This window comes from Panicum virgatum, chromosome 9K (assembly GCF_016808335.1).
Source record: "Panicum virgatum strain AP13 chromosome 9K, P.virgatum_v5, whole genome shotgun sequence".
Classification (NCBI taxonomy): Eukaryota; Viridiplantae; Streptophyta; class Magnoliopsida; order Poales; family Poaceae; genus Panicum; species Panicum virgatum.
The window spans coordinates 9,966,339-9,981,173 of NC_053144.1; the positions used below are offsets into that span (position 1 = coordinate 9,966,339).

General features: G+C 49.4%; 1 protein-coding gene across 1 annotated transcript; it reads left to right on the forward strand.

Annotated features, from left to right (window-relative positions):
- Positions 1 to 4,472: 4,472 nt before the first annotated feature.
- On the forward strand, positions 4,473 to 8,041 carry LOC120650002 (probable inactive receptor kinase RLK902). Its single transcript, XM_039926958.1, has 2 exons — positions 4,473 to 6,230; positions 7,013 to 8,041. Exons 1-2 carry the CDS (start codon positions 4,799 to 4,801, stop codon positions 7,654 to 7,656), a joined length of 2,076 nt encoding a protein of 691 aa, XP_039782892.1. The 5' UTR covers positions 4,473 to 4,798; the 3' UTR covers positions 7,657 to 8,041.
- The last annotated feature ends 6,794 nt before the right edge of the window (positions 8,042 to 14,835 follow it).

Sequence of the window (14,835 nt, forward strand, 5' to 3'; positions counted from 1 at the left end):
ACGTAGACCAAACCCCCAACGATGTTTTGGGCTGCGCGCCAAATCGAGCCCAGAACGGAAAAACAACATCACCACTGCTGCACCTGCACTGCATGCGATGAACAGCTCAACTTTAGTTGTAGGCTCATGGGTCCCGTTTGGTTCCGTAGTACTCCCTCCTTCCCTGTTTATAAGGCATACACGTATATCAAGATTCAAACCTTGTCATCTTTGACCAATAATTTGACTATTAAATTTTTATTTTTATAATGCAAATTTCATATGATTGGATTCATAATCAAATATATTTTACAATGATTATAAGTTTATAATCAAAAGTGATATAATATATGATAAATAAATGATCAAAGTGTTGTTTAGAAGACCGTGTCATGTTCCACCATGCCTTATAAACGGGGAAGGAGGGAGTATTAGTTTTACTAGGGAATTTTGACTACTAATTACTGGTATTAAATGAAGCCAAATTTGCAAAACTAACTTCACAACTTTTGTGCTACTTCACGAGAGAATTTAATGAGGTCTTTGACCGCATAATTAGAGAATGATTATTGTATCATTACTGTAGCCAATTATCGATTAATTACCGTCATTAGATTCGTAGGGAGAAGTTATACCCATCCCTAAAAAGATTTTGCAAATAGACTTCATTTAACACTCTATACATGTGATATTCTTTTCTTGGATTGTGTGCACTAGCAAACCAAACAAGGCCATGATAACAGAAGAATTAGAACGAAAATATCATATGGTTTGTTGTATACCGCTGCTACTAATTTGAATGCCTGCCTAGGCTACCACCAAGTCCACGGTACTCGATTTGTACTGCGGCACGGCGCCAATGCCCAATTTCACTCTGCCACAAAACCAAAGACCACCACCTCAAGAGACAGAGAGTCATCGGGGCCTCGGGTACCACTCCGTGCTAGTGCAGGAAGGACGCTCCATGCTCTGACGGCAATGCGGCATCGCTGTCGTCTGCTTACAGCCGCAACCGCCCATCTTGTCGCGGTCCGCCTTAACAAAGACCCTGTTCGCATGCTGGTGCGGGAGGCTGATGTTAGAGTGGTGTGAGACAAAAATACTATTGTCTGGTTGGAGGTTATTACTAGAGTAGTGTGAGAGGAAAATACTATTAGCTGGTGCTGGAGCAAAACAGCAAAACGGGTGAAAGTCAGCACGTGAAGGCGCGAGCAGGTCGCTTGGCAAACGGGGGACAACGCACCGGAGGCCGACCCGCCCGCTAAACGCTCTCAAATTGGCCGGCGCGCGCGCGCGATGGCAACGTGAACACGCGCCGCGCCATGCCGCCATGGCCCGTGGCGTCGCCAGCCTCCCGGCAACCTATCGTGCTCACGGGCAAAACATGTCCACGGCGCTGTACAGAGATCTCCCGGGGCACGCCCGGTCGTACCGTACCACGAGGGCTCAAGAGCCTGGCCGGGCGAGGGGCTACTCGAGCCACTCACAAGGATGACCACGCGAGGGAGCTAGGCAGTGACCTCACAGCAATAATGAAGCATCGGCCAAAATCGGCACGAAGTTTAGACCAGATCGGCCGCTGTTCGCCAAGGACTCGGTATCGACATGCCTTGCGCATTCGCCGCGACGAGCCGCCATTGTTTTCTCTTTGCGCGGGCGCCGAGACGCCGCCCGCCGGCTTCCGCGGTGACCGTTCCTCCTGCTTCGGCTTCGCCGGACCCGGCGGCCGGCGCGTCACGACGACACCCCGCAATTGATTAACCCTTCCGGGCAGGCCGCCGCACGAGGAGCCGCGCGCGGGAGGGGCGGAGCGGAGCGCGACGCGAGGTCGCGGAACAAGGCGGCCGGCCGGCGCGCGGGTCGGGCCCCGCGACGGCGGCGGCGTCGGGTCGACGACGTCGCGCACCAGGGTGCCGTGTGCCCGCGGGCGGGAGCACCTCGCGGCGATCCGCTCTGCAGTCTGCAGACGAGGAGTCCAGTTTGAATGGCTTTTCGGCTCGCGCGCAAGTGGCCACCAGAACAAGAGGAGTTTTTTTTTTTTTTAAGATAACCAGAACAAGAGGAGATGCCACCGCTTTTCGTTCCCTCGAGATCCTCGATTGTAATGGTGCCGGCCCATTGCGGAAAACATGTGTCGCCGGAACTGGGCCTCATGTCGTCGCCTTTCGCTTTCTCCCTTTTCCACTACGAGCTTTTGCTCTTTGGTTTTAACAACGTAGTGGGTTCCTGACTTCCTGTAGAAAACAAATGCCACCAGGTTTAACTTTCAACTTTTCAGTTCTCACTGAAGAGATTCAAGCCAAAGGGGGTCATCTAGAGGAGCTCGAGCTTATTCTACTCGGTCGACAACCATTTTCTCAATATGACGCATCAGGCGACGTGCAACTAGTGGAGATGGAGATGGTCAGATGGACGGGACAAGGGTGTCGTGTCGTGTCGTGTGTTGAATGAAATCGCAGGACCGAAGTAGCCAAGGGGAAGAAGAACGGTGGGAGGTTGGAAACGCTGATGGACAATTGGATCTCAACAGAACTGGCAAATTTGTGGGCCTGTGGCCATCCTTTCAACTTTGAAGCACGCTGAACACGTAAGACCTTGAACCTAAACCACAACTCTCAACCATGCACCTTTCCGCCTTTTTGTGGTCAATGAAGAACCCCAATGAGGTACAAAATTATAATTTAGGTGTTGTTTGTTTCCCAAGGTTTTTTTAAGTCCCTGTCACATTAAAAAGAATCTTACTATTTTGGAGTATCAAATAAAATTTTACACGTATAATTTTTTTTTTACAGCTGAGTGCTATTTCGCGAGACGAATCTAATGAGCCTAATTAATCTATAATTTACTACAGTGACCATCCGCTAATCATGGATTAATATATCTTATTAGATTCGTCTCGCAGTTTAGCCCTAGGATTCTGCAGTTAGTTTTATAATTAAACTTTATTTAATACTTCTAAATACTAAGATTCTCTTTGATATGACATAGACTAAAGTCTAGCCCCCTGAAATCAAACAACCCCTTAGATTTTGATATCTAATTATCAAAGAAATACTAACTCACATTCAAATGTTGGTAGTTATAATAGGAAAAATATCATGTGCAAATCAATTTCTTCATGCAAACCGTGCAAACTTTAAAATGAGATTGATCCAATCCTCCATGCTCTTTAGATGCTGATCTGGTGGTTCAGATTGAAGTTTACATTAAGGGATTGATTTGCATCTAATTTGTTCCCGGTTATAATCGGTGATATGCCCCTTGATAGACCGTAAGGAAAAAAACTCTATGGCCTAACCTAGCAAATGGTAGTTATAATTGGTGATACGACCTCTTGATAGACCGTAAGGAGAGGAGAAAAAAAAAACTCTATGTCTTAGCCTTGCAGGTGATGACCGTGGACTGGTCATTGATGGGAGATGCATGAAACAAAACAACTGTTTGGCAAGCAGATCGACCATGGAAGGCTGTACTGATTAGCGGCTAGCGCAGTTGCCAATTTGGATGGGGCAGCCAATTTGCCGGGAAAGGGTGCAGGAGGGGGGGCGTCAGATGCCACACGGACACGATTCATTCCTGCCAAGGTCACCAACAAAGTACAGCGTCAAGTGCGTAACGAGAACGGATGGCGGTGGGCGGCGGCCGATGATCCGCCCATCATCAGACATGCACAGCCACCCCGGGTTACGAATTTCGTTCCGAATCCACTGGTAAGCGAACGGTTCTCGCCTACCCTGCCACACCCCGGTGCCTGCCGCACCATCGATCCGGTTCGCTTATCAGGAACGAAAGCTCGGCGCGTGGACTCGACACGCAAGTGATCCCGTGCGGTTTCGGCCAGGCGAGTCCATGTTCAACACGGGGACGCAGTTTCAGCGAAGGGCTGACCCCAAAACAAGCATGGGAATATGGAATCAGTACACGCCTGGTGTTTCTACCAAATTTCCAGGGGTTGATGAACGGAAGGCAACGTTTATTTATGGCCATCATAAAACGCGAAGGCCTTTCAAAATGAAGTTTATTTATGGGAATTTTATGTAGCTCCAGCCTCCAGCTGTTCGACGCGCAGCTAAAAAATGGAGGGTGATAGCACCAGTAAAACCTGCCAGGATAAACCGGTCAAACCCGCCCGTCCCGGCCGGTGGGGGGCCCGGCTGTCAGAAACGGCCCAGCGCCAGCTGCCAGCAGGCCTGTGCACGCGAACCAACACGCATTTTTTGGTTTGTTTGTTCCGGGGTCAGGTCCAGCCGGAGTCCGACGCAGCAGCACGGCGCCGCGCCGCCGCCCCCTAGGCAGTCTGAACTCAACCACCCTCCCCCGGCAGTGCGCCGCGCACGCGCGGAGCACCGTCTCGCTCGCGCTCCCATTCCCACAGCCGCCGCGCAGGCGCGCAGCCCGGCGCGGCCCTCCCCGTCCCCCGTCCATCGGACCCCCCTTCCCCTCCCCGGAGAGGAAACATCACAGCAAACCTGTTGCGCTCGCGCAGTCGGGCCACCTGTTGCGCTCCCGTCCCCGTCCCTCGCGCGGTCTCGCGGGCGCGGGTCGCCCGCCGCCACCGAACCCCAACGGCCGCCCCCCTCCGCTCCAGCCCCCGGAATAAATCCCGCGCCGCTAATTACCCAACTCCCCGAGCCCTATTCCGCGAAACGCGCACGGGAGTTTTTAGGGTTTTTCTCCCCGCACGCCACCTCTCCCCTCCCTCCGCACACGCAGACGCGGCCGCGTCCCCCAAACCCCCAAAACGCCAACGCCATCGTCACCCCTCTCCGCCGCGCCCCGCTCCGGCCCGGCTCCCTCCACCTCACCTGCCGCCGCCGCGATGCGGTCGACGCCGGCCCCGCCCCCGCCATGGCGGCCGCCGCGGCGCCTCCATTCGGCGCTCCCCCTGCTCCTGCTCGTCGCCGCGGCGCTGGCGGCGCGGGCGGGGGCCGACGACCTGGCGAGCGACGGGCGGGCGCTGCTGGCGTTCCGCGACGCCGTCGGCCCGCGCCTGGCGTGGAACGCGTCGGACCCCACGGGCGCCTGCTCGTGGACGGGGGTCACCTGCGAGAACGGCCGCGTGGCGGTGCTGCGCCTCCCCGGGGCGACGCTTTCTGGGGCGATCCCGGCGGGGACGCTCGGGAACCTGACGGCGCTCCACACGCTCAGCCTCCGCCTCAACGGGCTCTCCGGCGCGCTCCCGGACGACCTTGCCAACGCCGCCGCGCTCCGGAACTTCTTCCTCAACGGCAACAGGCTGTCCGGCGGGTTCCCGCAGGGGATTCTCGGGCTCCAGGGGCTCGTCAGGCTCGCGCTCGACGGGAACGACCTGTCCGGGCCCATCCCGGCGGCGCTCGGCAACCTCACGCACCTCAGGGCCCTGCTCCTCGAGAATAATCGCTTCTCCGGCGAGATTCCGGATTTGAAGCAGCAGCTGCAGCAGTTCAATGTCTCGTTCAACCAGCTGAACGGATCTATCCCGGCCGCACTCCGATCACAGCCGCGCTCCGCGTTCCTGGGGACGGGCTTGTGCGGCGGGCCCTTGGGGCCTTGCCCTGGTGAGATCTCCCCTTCCCCTGCTCCAGCGGGGCAGACTCCATCGCCGACGCCTGTGCCCAGCGGCAGTGGCAGCGGCGGAAGTAACGGCGGCAACAACGGTGGGAATGGCAGAGAAAGTGGCCATAAGAGCAAGAAGCTATCTGGCGGCGCCATTGCCGGAATCGCCATAGGCTCCGCCTTGGGAGCCGCGCTTCTCCTCTTCCTCCTCATCTGCCTCTGTCGCAGGTCGGGGGGCACTAAGACGCAGTCTCTGGAGATGCCACCACCTTCTCCCACGCCTGCTGCTATTGCCGGCGGTCGGAAACCACCCGAGATGACCAGCGGTGCGGCTGTAGCGCCGTTGACCACAATAGGCCACCCTAATGCTCCTATCGGCCAGTCGACATCCGGTAAGAAGCTGGTCTTCTTTGGGTCGGCGGCCGCCGTGGCACCATTCGACCTGGAGGACCTGCTGCGCGCGTCGGCTGAGGTGCTCGGGAAAGGAGCGTTTGGTACAACATACAAGGCAGTGCTCGAGTCTGGGGCAACTGTGGCGGTGAAGCGGCTCAAGGACGTGACTCTATCCGAGCCTGAGTTCCGTGAACGCATTTCTGAGATTGGTGAGCTTCAGCATGAGTTCATCGTGCCGCTCCGTGCCTACTACTACAGCAAAGATGAGAAGCTACTTGTATACGACTTCATGCCCATGGGTAGCCTTTCTGCAGTCCTGCACGGTGAGATCTTTGTGTTCCCGAATTTTTTATCACAAGTTCCAGTTGCATATTACCTTGATTTTAACACTAGCGCTACCATTTGGTTGAACCTGTGCTTGTTAGTACCATTGCCTTTGCATTATCCTTTGGCGGTGGTGGTAGGTAGGGTATTGTTTGATTTCTTCACATATGTTTGTTCTTTAGGAGCTAATCTGCATTGTTTTTCCGTTTGAATATCATCCTCTGCTAGTACAGCACTCAGGATTTGTCCTGGTCTAGGGAGGCCAAGTCAAATTCAGTGGGGGTCAAGGCGTTATTTATTTGCTCGATATCCAAATCATTGGGTTCTGGTTTGCAGTTTATTGGGTATTACTAAGTCGTATACTTACATTGTTGACTCAGATTTATGTGTTAAATCCGGTGATGTCAACATGGAAGCTCTGTTTACCATGCTGAACTCCCCCTTTCATGTTATTGGTCAATTAATATTTCTCAAGTTTAGAATGTCGGAAGTAATTGATTTAGTCATCCTTTGTTAGTTGTATGTATGTTCTTGTGAAGGTCATTTTGAACTTTTCATTTTAATTTTCTGTGCTCTCTGCTTGGCTGTTAGAATACTCTGGATTGATTAAAGAACACAATCTGTCGAGGTCATTGTAGTTTGTGAGCCGGTATTTTATGATTTAGATGTTCCTTGATGCTTCTACGTACGACCGTCTTAATTGTGTCTGTTGACCTTCACAATGTAAGTGGTTAAGACTCTTGTCTCATTCAAAGTATATGAATTTGTTTTTGTTGAACAGGTAACAGAAGTTCTGGCCGTACACAACTTAACTGGGATTTAAGGTCACGTATTGCCCTAGCTGCAGCCCGTGGTGTGGAGTACATTCACTCAACAAGCTCGACAGCTTCCCACGGCAACATCAAGTCATCCAACGTCCTACTCGGTAAATCATATCAAGCACGTGTATCAGACAACGGGCTTACCACTCTTGTTGCTCCATCATCCTCACCGTCTCGCACCACTGGATACCGTGCGCCCGAGGTTATTGATTCCCGGAGGGTTTCCCAGAAGGCAGATGTTTACAGCTTCGGTGTTCTATTGCTTGAGCTGCTCACAGGCAAGGCCCCTAGCCAGGCTGCTCTCAATGATGAGGGTGTCGACCTGCCCAGATGGGTTCAGTCAGTTAATCGCTCTGACTGGAGTTCAGAAGTTTTTGATATGGAGCTCATGAGACATCAGAATGGTGAGGAACAGATGGCTCAGATCCTGCAGCTTGCTATGGACTGCGTAGCAAACAGCCCAGAGGCCCGCCCAACAATGGCACATGTTGTTACGCGGATAGAGGATATCAAGAAGTCAAGCGTGGCCTCAAACATTGAAGAAGGTGATGATCAATCTTCCAAGGCTGAATCGGAGGTGCCCACCAACCCATTCGCTCCTTGATCTCAATTGACTTGAGGGAGAAATCGGCTATAACTCTAGCCTGCATTCAATCGATTCATGCATTGGATGAATCCTATCTTCGACTGAGTCAACTGTTTCGCATCTTTTAGCCTATTGAATTTGACGGTTAACCTGATTGTCATTAAGTTGTGCGTGGTGCTTGCACGCTGTGCTGCAGAAGGTTGATTGGCGTGTGTTTAGGGACCAGTTCTAAAGTGCGATTGCTAAATTACCGTGCGCATTCTAGCCTTGACTAGGTTGGTGTTAGCTTTGTAGCTGCTGCCGTCATTCGTCTTATCCATGTGTAATTACTCAGGCCCATCTAGTGTTTTGATTTTTTTTTGCCAGATTTTTTCTTGACTTTTCTTGTTCTGGTATGGTATGCGATTTTCGTGTGGTCATGTTTTGTAAAAGTTTGGTGAGCTACTGTCAGCTACTGGTACCAAAGGTGGCAGCTGATTGATGGTGGCATTGCCATCGGTCCGTGAAAGCTAGTGCCTCCGTTCGTCAATTGTTGACGTTTCCGACCATGGATTGAACTAGGAATGAACTAATCTACCCTGTCCGAACGTCATCAATAAGAAAACGGAGGGAGTACCTTCTGATTTCTGAAGTCGTGACCTGGTGCCATGGATCCTGTTTTCGGTGAGGCTGTTTGAAATCGGAGCGATTTAGTTGCTCTGCAGGCCCCCCCCCCCCCCCCCCCCCCCCCGGTCTGATATCTTGATGAGCAGGATAGTGATGTGCCTGTCGCCCTGCACAATTTGGGCTGTGTTTAGTTCCAAAATTTATCTCTCCAAATTTCACTATTCACCTATCACATTAAATTTTTTACCTCATGCATGGAGCATTAAATATATGTAAATAAAAAAATTTAATTGCATAGTTTTGATGTACACGACGAGACGAATCTTTTGAGCATACTTAGGTCATAATAGGACAACAATTAACACAAACAAACGAAAATGCTACAGTATTCGATGTGATCTTTTTTACCACCATTTTACAGATCTAAACACAGCCTTGGCCTTGTTCATTAATAGTAGCTGACATGGTACTCGCTGATAATTCAAGTCGGGAGGGTGGGTGGGGGCGGGCCTCTGCGATGCCCACAGGATTCAGGAACCGCGAAATATTCTTGCTCCAAAATTGGGGGTAACGCGTCCAAACTGCTGAACAAACTGCCGAAAAAAAGGGTCGTGATCTAAATGACCCCACTAGCTCTCGTGGTTAGTTTCTCCCCTCCTATTTTTCCTGATTCTGGCAGCACGAGACGCTCAACAAACCGGCCGATTTCCTTTCGTCACAAGCGTAGTATGCGCTGAGCACGACAGCGCGAGACGGAACTGATCCCTTCGTCCGTGGTAGGTCACCTGCGCTCTCGTCCCGCCGCCGCCCGGCGTGGTCCTGCCAGCCATCCTGGACCATTGGGCGGGGGCGGGGCCAGGCGAGCGAGGCCGCCAAATCTGAAAAAATCCCGGGCCATCCCGTGCTCCCGTGTGCCGCCGGGGCGCGTCCCAGATAGACGACGCGGCCGCGTCACGGACGCCGTCGCCCTGTGCCCCCGTGGCCGTGGTGGGCCTCGCCCGTATCGCATACGCATCCCGTATCACGAGCGCTGGGGAGTGGGGACCGGCCGTGCGGAGCAGCAGCAGCGGCAGGGCTCGTCTCCGGCCTAGGGAGCACCAGTATTGCTGCTGCGGGGACCTCGTCTCATTTAGTCATTACCACCTCGTTGCCAGGCAAGGCAACCTTGGATCTGGTACGCGAGCGCGCCGTCGTCGCGGATCACGGGCCCCATGCCGTAGTCGTGACTCGGTGCCTCCCGGAGCAGGCCATTCCATTCCATTCGGGCACCAGCTTGGATCTGTTGCTGTTGGGTACCATCGCCATGGAAATTGTACCATACGAACCACACCGGCCTGAGGCTCAGAATTACCCTGCGAAGAAGCAATTCCCTGCACTTCCAAGCTTCAAATCTTGATCACAAGTGCAATGCTTAAACTTTTGTTTCGTTTGACTTGTATAACAACATATAGTACGGTGCGTCGAAGGACTTTTTGCCGAGTAAGACCACGTCATACGGAGATCAGCATCTCCCAAGTTAAAAGCAGATTAGACTTGGCTCGCAATGCCGGGCGTCGCGGCAGCAGGTGCAGCGGGACGTCTGTTTCGTTAGTTATGAGACGGCTTTGCTAAACATTGGACACGTAGGCACGCAGCGTTGGTGAGAGTTTGACCAAACGCATCAGGTTTTCAGATTGAGAACCGTGATTCTGACTCCCTTTTATGCGTCTGTTGACTAGCACCATCCACACCAAGAGTATTCCAGCATTGTTAACTGGGGAAAAGGACAGTACAACTGTACAAGGAGTCAAAGGATGATATCAACGTCTTCTAGAATTATATTCCTCCTTATGGTGCAAGAAAACAAGTAAATGTAAACAGATGCACGACTCTTTGAACATTTGCTTTTCGCCGCCACCTGTTGTTACCCTTAATCAAGCACACACCATTCAAAATGTCTCCGGGTGTCGTCACACTCGTGTTAGATAGAACTCAGATGGTAGAAGCTTCAAATTGACCAGAAGGGATCGGAGGAAAACACATGCCGTCACGAAAAGCATCTGGCGGCAATCACCGTTCAAATATGAAAGCAAAATCTTATAAAGAAAATGTGAAAGTAAAAAAAAAAGATGAGAAAAGCATCTGTCAATGTGACATGTACGCATGTGTACGTCCTGTCCTTTCACAGGCCGGCCACCGAGCGGCGAGGATGTTGTTGTCCAAATAAAGGCGACTCTCGCAGGCTAAGCTGAGAGCGACAGAGGTCACTCTTTTCCAGCATGCCACAACGGCCTGTGTCAAAGTCTCAAACACGCTCTAGCATGGAACAGTAGCTTGATCCGTGAAAGGCAGTGATAATGACTTTTTTTTGAAGAATTAGTGATAATGACTTTTGGGATGGAGATTACTGAACAGTCCGGCAGAGGTGAAGGGGAATGCTGGTGCTAGTGGCTTCTGAAAAAGATGGAGTGGAGAGATTTTGCTTGTTTTCCGAACTTTGGCTGTGTTTTCTCCGAACTTTCCAAACTTTCCGTCACATCGAAACATTAAATATAGCAAATGACGCATGTATAGAACACTAAATGTGGGTAAACAAAACAACTTATTGCACAGTTTGAATGTACGTTGCGAGATAAATCTTTTGAGCCTAGTTAGCCTATGGTAAGACAATATTTACCACATACAAATGAAAAGTGCTACAGTGCTTTTCAGCTTCACTTTTCGCAAACTTTTCGCATCTAAACACAGCCTTTGTGGGATTTGTACTACTGATTTTCAGCAGTTACATCACGCACCTGTCAGTGATTTCTTTTGGGTCAACGCTCCCTCTCCAACTTAACTGACCAGTATTTGCTCTAAAAAAATCCTTAACTGACCAGTAGTGTAGTTTCTGACTGGTTAAGGATGGTTTGGAGGTGTTTACCCACTTGGATATCAGGGTCACAGTGGCAGCCTCCCAGACGGCTTGCTAAACGTTGAACACGTAATTGTCAGAATATGACCCAACACATCAGGGTTACAGATGAAGGACCGTGATTTTGACATTGTTTTTGTGCCTCTGTTGACCACTACACCAAGAATCTTCTGGAGTTCTGGTAGTATTGTAAAGTGGGAAAATGGAATACTCTCTTAAAACGAGTGAATTTCAGTTAGATCCTTCTTTCTTCAAACCTGCCTAACCACCTTTGGTTGGATCCTTGACTTCACGGAACATAAGCATGGCGTTTTCCTTCTGAACTACCCGAAATTCTTCAATGGGCGAGCAAATTCCCCATGTGTTTTACTATGGTTTTTATCTACCACACCCATCCCATTGTCGTTGAATAAACATGTAGAATGATATTACTAAAACACATCAACTTCTTCTAGAATTCTTCCTTACGAGGAAAAGGAAAAATAGAAATGCGAATGGTTACTGTAGCATCACTGTAGCAAATTATGAATTAATTAGGCTCATTAGATTCGTCTCGCGAAAAAGCACTCAGCTGTCAAAAAACATTTATAAACATATTTTATTTAATATTATAAAATAGTAAGATTCTTTTTGATGTGATAGGGACTTCTGAAAAAAATTTAGAACCAAACAGGGCCGTAGTTTGTCCCATGAAAGGTGAGGATGGCTAGCTTTTGGGATGATGCGGCAAAGGTGAAGGTACTGCTGCTAGTGCCTTCTGAAAAAGATGAACTGGGGTGCTTTTGCTGATTTTACTTTGAGCTTGTTGGGATTTGTACTTGACACAACGACACGTACTCATCGATCTTCAGTGGTTACATCCTGGGCCTGCCAGTGATTTCTTTTGGGTCAAATCAATGGTCCCTTTCCGACTGAACGGACCAAATACTGTAGTTTCTGAATTTTGACTGCTTGAAAGGGATCTGAGGACGTTGATTGCTACTTGCTGTATGCCTCTATACGAGCTGACGGCTGAATCCAGAATTAGTGCCGAGCAAGAGCTCGTGTGTTACATCTGAACTCTATTATTACTGCAGTAACGTGAGCTTAAGCTCTCCAAATCCAGTCGCTCTGTGCGGAAGATATGTGAGAACCGTCCAATTTGATACTATTTTAAACGAACCGCCGGTCATTATCATCCAGATGAGAGTTAACACGTGCTTGCCAGAGCGCGTGCCACGTGTTATCCCACATCTAGTGACACGAATAACCGACACGTCATTCATCCAAAATAATATCAAATCCGGTAGTCCCGGTATGCGCTCCAACATACGCCCAGAATCAGCATATGTACATACCGTTTACAATCGAATACATCGCCAAAAATCCACAAAGAGCAGTTTTATATTATCAGAGTTCACAGCTTAATATTACAAGTTTAACATAGGTGGGTTTCAAACTTCTCTTACAAGCCTTGGGCTCACGAAAGTCATATTAAACAGAAACATAAAGTTTATTATATTTACATGCTCTCGCGAAGCTTAGATACGATAAGCACTTACTAAAGTAATGATGCCTTCCTCAAGGACATCACTACAGCCACCACGACCTATTCTTCCCCCGCGTTTGGATCAGCGGGGTAGAAATGGCCGAACACCACTTCGGGCTCACCTGCAACTAGGTTTAGAAAGCAACCTGAGTACAAAAGGTACTCGCAAGACTTACGCGATTACATATACAAGGATCATGCGAATGCTCAATTAAAACTTTAAGGTTAAGTAATTATTGCACAAGCACTAACTCTCTACACTAACACTTATCAAAATTAATTAATCTTGCACAACCCAAACACTTTTAGTTGATTAAGAGAGTAACATAACAGCCAGTAGATCATTGACAAGACATGATTCCAAAACCAACAATACCGAAACTCTCTAAGAGGAATTCGGCGAACCAAGAGCTTGCTCATATCCGAGAGCGCGGCAATTCGAATTGATTATAACCTTGCAAGGGTGTACTACTTTACCCACACGACGCGAGGACCATGCGACTCACCCAACCGATCACGCTGGGCAAGGGGGTACTCACGTCAGCCGTTCCCAACAAGGCTCAACCGTTGAGGGTACGCCCAGCTTGCGTGTGGAGACTTATTTCCACCGAGGACATCTCTAAATTTTCCTACACATAATTCCACTCGGGGACTTGCTAAGCCTCCCTGCATAGCCCGTTGGCCACGCATCTGAGACCGGGCCCCAATGATCAAGTCAAAGAAGGTAATTGGCTCATCCGTTCCATTATATTGGATATGTGGTAGCACGGAAAGATGCTCAAGGCCGATGGCATCCACTCGGTCCTTAATCGATCCAAGCGGACTATGCCCATGTGATTTCATTCTCGAGGCCCTACCATTCCGCTCGAATCTCGATACTACCAAACTCTACTTGCCCCAGCTCAAGTGCGATCAAGGATAAACAGGTAAGTGTGATAATCCAAACCATTCCTTTCTAGCGAGCAATATAAGTACTCTAAGCAAAACTAAGCATCTAGTCAAATTAAGTTAATAGCTGACTAACATGTGGCAAGGACATGGTCAAACAATTCAAGGAAGGCTAGTGCATCAACGTAGGTACAAAAATGCAATACATAGATAATAAATATAACCCAACATTACCCGGTGAGATAGCTAAGCTAAATCAGATTAAATAGGTGCAAGGAATATGCTTAGCTGCTTGCCTGGGTGAACTTCGGACTCGACCACGAACGGGACTCCGGGTTCAGGCTCCACGGACTCGGCGGGTTCCACGGGTTCGTTCTCCGACGATTCGGTCACTAAAATGCATGAATGCGATGCATGAATTAATAAATGAACTAAACAACAAGAATAAATCATGAAATAATTTGAGCATGCAGAGGACATCACAAAGAACTCATGAAAATTGGTTTTGCAGTAAAAGCATTTTCCTAAAAGTAATTATAAATAAAACAGTTTTCAGCCACTCTAAACAAGGTAAAACAGAAAAGGAATGCAAACTAAACTAAACAAATCCAAGAAAATTATCATAGATACTAGGCATGAAAAAAAACTAAAAAAACTGGTTTTGTCATTTTATCACTTTCCAGCAAGAAGTTCTAGAATAAACCATTTTCAGATAAAGTATAGGAAAACGAACTAAAACTTTGATACACAGCAAGGACCCAAGTAAACAAGGTGCACCACTGAAAACTACACCTAACAAGGAGTCTAACAAAATTTGGTTTGACATTTTTCAAGCAGTATACAAATAACTAAGCAATAAACTCACTTTTTCAAGATAAATCTATAGATAAATCTACAACAAAGTAACATGCAAAAAAATATTTTTCCTAAGTATATATCAGCTAGAGGAATCCAACAAAACAAGTTTCACAATTTTTGGAGCTATACATGAATTTCTATGGATTTTGTAAGATTGCTGCTCAAATAAACCTAAAGAAACCCTAACCGAAATCGCTAGGTGCACCCGAATTCCCACACCCGCAGGCGCTGACGGGTGGGGCCCGCTAGCCAGCGGCCCACCGGCCCGAGTCAAGGCCAACCAAGGGCCTTGACCCGCGGCGGGGCGCGGCCACGGCGCGCGCGCCGCGCGGTGGGTGCGGACACCGTGTGCGCGGCGGCGCCGACGGACGGTGGCGTGAGGCGGCGCGGAGAGGAAGCTCGGCGGCGACGACAATGGAGGAGG

Coding starts and splice junctions, on each gene's coding strand:
- LOC120650002 (XM_039926958.1), top strand. CDS start 4,799: ATGCGGTCGACGCCGGCCCCGCCCCCGCCATGGCGGCCGCCGCGGCGC. Junction 6,231..7,012: donor CCTTTCTGCAGTCCTGCACG/GTGAGATCTTTG, acceptor TTTGTTGAACAG/GTAACAGAAGTTCTGGCCGT.